This window comes from Echinops telfairi, unplaced genomic scaffold (genome assembly GCF_000313985.2).
Source record: "Echinops telfairi isolate 266 unplaced genomic scaffold, ASM31398v2 ScPeMD7_5592;HRSCAF=6446, whole genome shotgun sequence".
Taxonomy (NCBI): domain Eukaryota; kingdom Metazoa; phylum Chordata; class Mammalia; order Afrosoricida; family Tenrecidae; genus Echinops; species Echinops telfairi.
The window spans coordinates 40,224,932-40,235,337 of NW_022109491.1; the positions used below are offsets into that span (position 1 = coordinate 40,224,932).

At 43.3% G+C, this 10,406-nt stretch overlaps 1 protein-coding gene across 1 annotated transcript in view; it reads left to right on the forward strand.

Annotated features, from left to right (window-relative positions):
- The window catches only part of ISM1 (isthmin 1), a 113,474-nt gene that overhangs the window by 65,232 nt on the left and 37,836 nt on the right, over positions 1–10,406 (forward strand). The window contains exons 2-3 of the mRNA XM_045295170.1: positions 2,269–2,322; positions 8,734–8,970. Of these exons, the coding sequence (XP_045151105.1) occupies positions 2,269–2,322; positions 8,734–8,970 (291 nt within the window). The remainder of the gene's footprint in view (positions 1–2,268; positions 2,323–8,733; positions 8,971–10,406) is intronic.

Genomic DNA, 10,406 nt, shown 5'->3' on the forward strand with positions numbered 1-10,406 from the left:
TCTTCCAGAATTCTGCCTCTCAATGCCATAACAGCAGCCTTGGCCTAGCCCTCAGGCCACAGGGCCCCCTATTCCATATGAGGAGAATGCAGACCCCTACAGGAGCCATTGCCTCCTTGTCCTGCTCCGCATCCTCCCACTTAGATAGCTTGGCCTCTTAGGTACACTACTTTTTTTTTTCCTCACCAATCCCTTGTTTATTCAACATTTGCTCAAAGTTTAACTTAGAAGAGAAACAGCTGTGCTATGCGTGGGGGAAGAGTGGAGACAGAAGCCCCTGGTGGCCAACTTCGACCTATTTTCTATATAACCAGCTATGGTGGATTCATCTGACTCAAGGAGACTCCATATGTGTCAGAGAATTTTGGGTTTTCAGTGGCTGATTTTTTTGAAAGTAGATCATCAGGCTTTTCATCCGTTTGAGGGACTCTAATGTTGAACTTTTCTGATAGCCGCTGAGCAGTCACCTGTGCTGCACCATGTCATCTTTGTTATTGTCAGTTGCTTTGTAATCAATAGCCCTAAGCAATTTAGCTCTGGCTTTGAAGACCCCTCTCAGTAGACAAAGATGTCCTTTCTAGGCAAGGGCAACCTTCCTCTTGAGAAGGGTTCTGGTAAATACAATCTTTCCAATCTCCTTACATTTTCAAAGACATTTGGGGGGATGGATAAAGATTTCTTAAGCCAAAGAGAATTCCCACTTCTACTCTATTTCTGCTCTTCTTATTCTCCTACTTGTCTGTCCGTTTATTGTACTGTGATGGCTATGTGTTGGTGTGATGCAACAAGCTATGTTTCAGAAGAGCTTACAGACCATAGACCATGAAGAAGAAATAGGCTCTCTACTTCTGAGGAATTAGCCATCAAGAACTTTGTGAATAGAATCGAAACATTGTCATATAGAGAAAACCTCATGCATAGAAGTAGAACATGGTCAGGGGTCGTGCCCGGCAATACATGGGCTGACACAATGGTGTCCAGCATAAGAGCAATTGTAAGGACGGTGCAGGACCAGCCCGTGCTTGGTTCTGTGCAAAGAGTCGCTGTGGGTCGGAACCAACTAGAGAACACCTAACAACAACAAGCTCTACTTCTTACATATTTTAGATTTGAAGGAAGAACGCGTTTCATTTCTGCTCCATCTTTTGCCTAACAGGACATAAAGGAAATGGGTCCTGGAAAGTTTACTGCGCAGTTTTCTTTGCCAGCAATGGAGAAAGAGCAACTTGAAAAATCACCAGTAATCCGCACATTTTCTAGATCAAAGTAGCGTACAGAAGTGTTCAAAATGAACCAGTAGGGTGTTGACTTCCATATTTTCAGCCTGTGCCAGCAGCCTTCAATTAAGAAAGACTTCCAGGGTAGACAGCCCACATGAGCCCCAATGATCCATTCTCTGCCTAATTGTCACAAGCTGACTATTCTTCATTTCTTCTGAAACGTCTCCTGAGATCATAGGGGAAGTCACTCCCAAGGCCTAAAATAAACATCCTGATGATATATCCATCAGAACAGAGATTCCAGCGCTATTAGTCAGCCTTTGAAGATGCTCTGTTCTCAGCCAGGATTGCAATGTTCCTGCATTCTTGAAGCATGATGTGCCTGTATCACTAGCTCCCAGGGTTACTTACCCAGTCCCCGAAGCAAAGATTGAACCACAGTTCTGTCCATTGCCCCTCTTCTTGGGATAGTTCGTGCTTGGTATAAAATGAACCTTAAAAAACAAAGCAAACCAAATCCCGTTGCTGTCTGTCCGATTCATGGAGACTGTGTGTTGCGGTGTGAAACCACTCCATGGGGTTTTCCTGGCTCTAGTCTTTACAGAAGCAGAGCTGGCCTGCCTTGCACAGCCCGCTGGGTGGTTTCAAACTGTCAACCTTTCAGTGAGTGGTGATGATGTGAGTTATCGTTGTTGTTGAGTTGATTCAGACTCTGGATGATCCCACCACGTGTGCAGAGTAGTAGAACCCCTCCATGAGATTTTCAGGGCTGTGGTTTTTCAGAAGAAATTTCCAGGCATGTCTTCGGAGGCATCTGTGTGACTACAAATCACAGACTTTTCAGCGAATAAGAGGATGATTAACCGTTTGTGCCACCCTGAGTATGAACCTTTCATGCTGCCGAAGGTCCGTTAGCTATAAAATAGGATCATAGATATCTGCTGCGTGCCTGCTATCTGAGGGAGAGCAATCACCGTCACATGTACGTGCAGTCAGAGCAGAAAGTGGTGTGGTTGCTCCTTGACAAATCCTGATTTCTCCTTTCCAGTGCTACACAGAAGCAGCCTCCACCACCCGCTTCTGCCACTCTTCTGACGATGGGGTAAGCCCCAATGCACCCCACTGGGAACAAATGTGCAGACTTCACGGTCTGAAACGCATATTGTTCCTTCTGCTGGGTGCTTTTCGTAGGAGCACTTGCTTCTCAGTCATGTGTAAAGATAATCAGTGTGTCCTTTTATTGAAAATGGGGAAACTTTTGCTCTTCCCTTTGAAAGACCACCAGTGGCATTCTTTAACTTATTTTTAGATGTGTGGTTGTGTCCCAGACAAAATTGAGGCCTGCCACAGACACAACCCCAAGTGTGTTTCTCGTGGGCAATGAGAAGAAGAAAAGGAGTTTTAATGTGGAAGGAGCACAGGCAGATGCCTGTGTGCAGTGTAGCTTTCTTTCATCTAAAAAAAGGAAACAAGCAGTGTCGATAATAATATGCAGATGTCCGGCCCCAAATGAAGACATATTGCTAATTAGCTATATTGTTAGTATGTTTTCAGGAGAAAGGCTGCAGTGACATTAATTAGAATCTTTATTTGTTCAAAGTCTATGAGTCCAAAGCATTGCTAATAATATCTTCTTTAATATCTTCAGTAGAAGATTTCTGGATTTTTTTTCTTTAAAATCCCACACAAAGGCCACAGTAGGGGTAATGAGACCTGTAGCCTGAGCCTAATTAAGAAAAAAATCTAACTAGACACATAGCCATCATTATCATTAACTAGTACTTATTGAGAACCCCCTGAGCTTGTGGAATTGGGAGCTATGGGATTTGGAGATACAACTTGTTCTCTGCTCTCCAAAAATTGGCCATCCTATCTGCCTCCAAGAAATTGGTCTTATGATGTTAATCTGGGAATCGTTATGGGGGTTAATTTTTTTTTTTTTAAGTACTAAAGTTCTCCTATTGAGTCATACAATTTACTCATTTGGGCTTCCCCTAGAGCAGTGGTTCTCAACCTGTGGGTCGCGACCCCTTTGGGGTTGCACAACCCTTTCACAGGGGTCACCTGATTCATAACAGTAGCAAAATTACAGTTATGAAGTAGCAATGAAAATATTTTATGTTTGGGGGGGGTCACCACAACATGAGGACCTGTAGTAAAGGGTCATGGCATTAGGAAGGCTGAGAACTACTGCTCTAGAGGTTCTGGAAGTACTCAAATCAACCTTTGGTTGGTATTGGCAGAACAAGTCGGGTGACTATGTTCAGTTGAAGACACTGATGTCTAGCACATTTCCCCCCAAAAGTATATCTGATTACCCCTTCTCACACCTAGATTCTCCGAGTCCCATGATCACCCAAGTTTTCTCTGTAGTGTGATTCTCATTCTCTTCTTTTGTGCTACATTTCCTGTGACAATCGGCCATCTGGGGACCGCTGGCCATTGTGACCTCTATATTCCTGTTGTGACTATGGCGATCCACCTTTGTCACCATCTCAAGCCAAGCAGTGATTGGAGGTATTGGTTGGGTAGTCTTAGTCTTGGGCTAGTGATGTACGTGGGGGGAAAGGACATCAGTAATGAGCATTGGGATCACATCTCAAGTTATATCCAGCCTACAGATTTGCTCTTGTAAATTCATCTCGCCAGAGCTTTTCCAGGGCTGAGGCATTCATGGCCAACTGATGTGAGAGAAGCAGAAAGATGCAATGATCTAGTGGGAAAGTATGTTAGAACCGCGCTAGAGCACCCTCAAGCCAAAGGTTAGGTGTCAAGGCAAGACCTTTGGGTGGTAGGCCTGACGTTGATGTTGTGTAACTCGGTTAGCACTGAAAAACAAAACAAAAAAATAGCAGAGCGTCTCAATTGTTGCATCCATTCCAGCTCTGCCCTGAAATTCTTGGAATCAATACACCAGCCTTGCCCTTAGAGACGTTGGGGAATCTATATCAGCCATTTTTTCCAGGATTATAATTTTACCTGGCCAACCTCCTCACTTTGCCCTGTTCTCTTCGCCTGCTTCACTGTACTTGTCTTTTAGATGTTAGCTCTAACATTACATCCTCAGACAAACTTTTCCTTCGCCTTAATGCTAGTTTTTGAAATAAGGTCTTATAATAACTACCTCAAATAAGACAATAAAGACTCTTCTGACCTCTTTTTTTTGAGCATCACCATGGGTGAATGAATTTTCACACCTCTGTCACGTGGAATTATATTCAAGCAAGAAACAGGAAATCCAAAGTAGAGAACCTTAGACAAATAGGGCTTTTATTTTTCTCCAGTAAAAGAAGTTCGGCAGTCAGATTTTCAGATCGGGCACAATGGCCTGGCACTGCTATCAGAAACTCAGAAACCCTCTGCTTTCCATTTAGCCATGCTTAGAATGTGCTTTGCTGCTCCCGATAGCCAGCTAGCTCGCTTCACTTGAAGCACTCCTTCTGCATTCCAGGTCATAGAAAGTAGGAGAGAACCAAAAGGCAAAAGTGAATCTGCCTCCGGGTCAGTAGTCCCACCATCATCTCCTATTTATAGGCCATTGGTCAGAACTATGTCACATGGCCACCCCTGGTTGCAATAGATACTGGGAAGTGTAGTTTTATTTGGGTCCAGTGCCAGCTGTTAAAAAATGCTAAGTAATTAAAAGGGGAATGGATATCAAGTAGGCATTTGTGATGTCTGCCACAGTATTGCCATCTAAGACAACGTACAGGTTGCATGACCCTGGAATTTGTGTTCCTCTCCTTGCTTTAAATAAGTTTAAGTTGTAAAATAATGAAGGGTTGGGAGCTGTGCCCACAGATGGGAAGTATCAAGAGGCCCAGGCAGTAGTTCTGGCTGGTGGACATCCATCCACTCCAGCTATCACCAGCAACTACTAGCTTGCTCACTAAGCAGTCCCCTTATGTTTTACTACTAGAGATTCTGGGGAAGAGGGGAATCTCGAAATGAGTGTTAAAATCTTTTGTACTTTAATCAGAAAGGCATAAACATGTTTCTATGAAGGACAGGGAAGTCCCCAATTTAAGGAAAAAAATATCACCCTTCTTTCCATAGTGTTATAGAATTAATTTTGCTTGAAGTTAAGTGACAAGAGGGAGCCTTCTTCAGTAGATGTCTCTTTATCCAGAGGATGTCTTTGAGTTGCTCTTTGAGCTATGAATTAACACTGACAGTGCGGCAATGCCAATAGCAATATGCCCGCTTGTGACTCCAATTTTAGAGTGCTTGCTGAAACTAAAAAGAACTAAAGCAATTATACAGTTTATACATATATATGTACTAACTGCTAAAGCAGGTGATCTATGCTGATGGTAGCTGGAGTGGGTGGCCACCAGCCGGAACTGCTGACGGGGCTTCTGTAAGAAAATGTGCAATGTGCCTCATTAAGAAAGGAAGGATCAAGTGTGAAGGAGAGACTCTGTCGATACATTGTTAGCAGATCCTGCCCACTGTCTCTCACCCAAGATTATCAATCTAGATCACCCAAAGAATCTCTACTTTAGAATCTTGTTCCTAATTGAATAAAATAGAGTTTCCATTTATATGGACCCTTCTTGGAACCTCTTCTTAAGCTCTAGAACTTCTAGTTCTGAGTAATTTGGCCCTTTCCATAGCAGGGACCAAACGGTCCCTGTTAAATATGTCTTGGCAGAGGTGCAAGATCAACTCAAATATTCAGGGAATGTGATGAGCATATTCTTATTACTTCCCATCTTCCAGATGCTTTATAAATGCTGAGCCTGGGATAGAGAGAAGGAGGACATGAGGAATTACACAAGTGTGTGCATAACGCAAGCCAAAATATATGTTAGTCCCAGTTGTGGGACTATACCTAATAGGTACACTTTGTGGCTTGAATCGTCTGGCCTATTGCTCCAACTCTGCGTGCCCTATTACTTTTCTCATACGTTGATACAAGCTCTGTACCTTGTTGGTCCTGCTGGGAAGAACTGGCTGCCCTAATATATGCTCAGCTATATGGCAGACCACTGAGTCAGTGAGAGCTCTCACAGGTTGCTTGGTCAGTAGCTGAGCCAGGATCACTCTGTGGGTTAGTATTGCCTACCAGAAAATATTCAAGAGTCAGGTTAAGAAACCAATTGGAATTAGGCTTTTTTTAAAAAAAAAATCTAGGCAAAATGCCATGAAGCAAAAGTAAAATTTCTGTCTTGTCTCTTAAAAATCGAAATGTTAGTGGAGGAAAGAGAATTGGGTCTAGACTCCATTATCATCCAATAAGCAGTACTGCACATCCGTCTGAGTTGTCACAATGAAATTAGCTAACTGTCCTGGCTAACACTGTTGAGAAAGTTTTAGGGAGAAAAGTAAGATTACATTCAGTGATGTGCCCTTGGGGGTAATAGCGAGACCTTATGTTGGGGGAAAACTTAACTGCTCTCTTTTTCTCGTCTTTTCTTCTTCTTTTCCTTTCCTCCCATTTCCCTCCTCTTTTCTCTGTTTCTTTTATCTCTTGCACTTCCTCCTCTCTCCTTCCTCTTCCCCATTTCTTCCTTGTCCTTGCTCCCTCCTTCCACTCTCTCTCTCTCTCTTTCTCTCTCTCTTTGGGGTTCAATCTCAGAATAATTCATTCAGTCTCCAACACCAGGGCAGCTCTCTCTGCAGGGCTTTGCCAAGAGAGCCCTCAAGGCAGGGAAGAGACTGGAGAGGTGAGCAAAGACTGCCCTGGCCGCCTCTCCTGCACAGCAAGGAAGGGCAGGCAAAAGCATGATGCAGGGAAGCCAGCTTTTCCTTCTGTAAATACACTGCTGGAAGCAGAGGTAGACATGTTCCCGGTCTCGTTCCTCTTTTTGACCACTCTGTAGATTCACACAGCTACTCTCAGCATCAGTATTTTCAACTCAGTCATGTTCCTGTTTACACATCAAAGTGATATGTAAAAATCCATCCATCTTAGAGTCTTCCTGTTAGCTTTCTAAGAAGTTAGTTATTTATCTATTACGTGTGCTTCATCGTCCAGCTACTCTTGACCATGGGTTAGCAATGTTCGACATGTTTTAGTACCAAACACAGTCCTTTGGTTGGGTCAAATGCACTGCAGTGGGGGCTCAGGAGTGTGTGTGGAGTCACTGTGCTGGAATAGGCACTCCAAAGCCTCAAGATGTGCCCAAGAATAACAAGGTTATTTACCACTGACCCAGACATTTGGAGAAAGTCTAGCTCTACAGCTTTCTCCCTAGTAAATATGAAAATATTATCCCTGAAGGAATGGAAGAAGCCTTTGAATGAGAGAGCCAGGGAGAACTGACAAGAGGAAAAGGGGACTGGTTTGGAAAAAGAGTCCAACATTTTTTAGACTCGACCATCATTTGATTAATTTGACCCCCCAAGGACTATATAGTTGTTCAGGAAACGGACTTGCAGTTTTCTCTTAAAGTAAAAGCATTCCATTTCAGAGTGTCGTTTTGTCTGTTTTGAATGATCATGCGATCTCTTCTCACAATCTTTTTCACACCAGCCTCACTAGGGTTCCCTTTCCTCAAAGAATCCAAGCTCATGCTCACCTCGTGGCTTTCTTACTTCTCTTTCCCTCTGCTAATATGCTCTCCCCCAAATCATTGCAGGGTGCCTCCTCCTCTTGTTCCAGACTTGCTTCCCACGTCATTTTCCCAGGAAGGATTTCCCTGGCCATCTATCTACTATTGTGCCTAGCCACTCTGTGTTACCTCCTTTGTGTTTTTTCTTTTCTTCTGAGTCACTACTCTCTGATCTGGTCTTATTTATTTTTCCATGTATTTGCAAATCCACACACCCCCAATTAGATATTTAGATACACACTAAAAGAAAGCAGTATCATGTATGTCTATTTTTGTCTTTTTTTTACTGCGATATCTCCTGTGCCTAGCATGTGGTTGACATTTGTTGATCAGAAGAATGAGCTAAAAAGACGATCAGATGCATGAATGGATGTAGTTAGATTCCATTGAGTCACTTCCAACTCATAGCAACCTTGTGCTGTGTACGACAGAGCAAAATACTGTCCAGTCTGTCCCACTTATACCATTGTTAATTTAGAACTCATTATTGCTGCCTTAGATAGATTGAATCCATTATTTGAGCCAGTGTTTTCTCCAACACAGACTTTTAAGTCCATGCCCGCGTGGGTTAACCCTGGACACTTGGGCAGCAACGAAAGCCAGGGTGGTTTGTAGATTAAAGTGATGAGGAAGAAACCATAATTTCTAAATGAGCACCTATTCTCCTTCAAAACAGCACTTTGTTTTGCTGTGCTTTGATGCTTAATAAATGGTCCTTAACTCATTAACTCTCATAAAATTCCCAAAGAATGGGCTGGAAGAAATTTCCTAATGATTAGGCTTTTTGAAGATGGTGAAACTAAACCATGGGGAAGGAAAATGGATTGGGAATATTATCCTGGCTTAATTTCAGCCACTGGAATGTCCTTGTTCCTGACTAAAATAGACTGTTCTGGGTGACATGTCAAAAAATCATGTGTCTCCTATTTGTTTGTTTGTTTGTTTGTTTGTTTTAGAATAGCCTCAGTGTGGAAAGTGACTCTGCAGCAGAAACCAGCTTTCCTGTGTCCAAGGAAGAGCCTGGGGAGCTTCCAGATCATCAGGGCTCACACAGACCCTTGCCTAGGCATCGATTCCGGCAAGAAGCTGGGCATCCTTTGCAAAGAGATGGTCCCAGGTCCTTTCTCCTCGATCTACCAAACTTTCCAGATCTTTCCAAAGCTGATATCAATGGGCAGAATCCAAATATCCAGGTAATTCATGACAGCTGGACAGGGTCAGAAAATGAAGCAACCTTCTCTTTGTTTCATGACCTAATCCCAAACCAACTGTGCCTCGCCTCACTTTGGTTCTTCATGCATTAGTGAATCTTGCATATGATCACGATATTTCTGCTGTACTTCATCTCATAGAGCATCTTCGGTTGTGAGATGTCCATTATTTTATAAACAACACACACACGGTAACAGTCAATTTAAGTGTGATATACTGTTGAGTATAAGACACATTATGATATCATATACTGTGGACTATAAGACACATTATGATATCAGAAACATTATATTACATGCATATATGTGTAAAAACGTACATATACATATGTACACACACATATGGAGGCTTAAAAAAGATAGGGGGAAATGGAACGAAGGATAATGGAATTTTTCGACAAACTGTTTTGAGGCCTCCGTGTGTGTGTGTGTGTGTGTGTGTGTGTGTGTGTGTTTGCTGAAATTGATGAAATACAGTACTGTGTTAGTGAAAGGAAAGGACTCAGAAAATCAATGGTGCCCTGAAAAAGTCATCCTCTCTCTCAAATCCTCTCCAACCTTGTATGCTAGAAATTCTGCTAGCAGGTGAGAAAGCGTTGCTCTAAAGGGTAGGTGACTGACATCAAAAAGTTCTGATGAGAGGAAAGAAGGAGAGACCGAGAGTGCTAGGCATAGAGATGAATTCTTAAGGGAATGAGGCCTGAGGGAAATGGGTATCTTGATCTCAAATTAATGACCCTCATCTAATGAAATAGCACATTATACCTGAGAAGGCCCTGGGTGACACAAACAGTTAAGCACCCAACTGCTGGCTGAAAGGCTGGTGGCTCGCACGCATTGAGGCTACCTCGGAAAACAGGCCCAGCCATCTGCTTCCGAAAGGTGACAGTTTGGAAAACCCTCTGGGGCAGTTCTACTCGCACCCACGGGGTTTCCATGAGTCAGAGCAGACTCAGTAGCAACTAACAGTAACATCATCAAACAAAAGCTGAGCTGACCCTCATAAAGGAGATGGCGCACATGTCATTTGGGGACTATTACAAAGACTATGACAGGTACTTAGGAGATGTCAGTGTGATTCACCAAAGGCCAACGCTAGTGTACCACAGCTAGTACGCAGAGCTGTGGGGGTTTAAGTCTAGGCTCTCCCCACAAACGCTCACCCTACCAATCTGGGTTCCAAGGAGAAACGCTTACTTTTGAACGGTGCTTGTGCCTCCATTTCTCTCCCTGAAGATGACGGAAGGAGACTCAAGCTGACCCAGGTAACCTACCTCCTGCCCAGTTCCTCTCCTCATCTACCCGCTGACATCATGTTTAGTGGAGTCCTTGGGTGGTTCACATGGAATGAGAGTTCGAAGGTTCAAGACCATTCGTAGAGGCTTTAGAAGAAATGCCTGGCAATCTACTGAAAACCC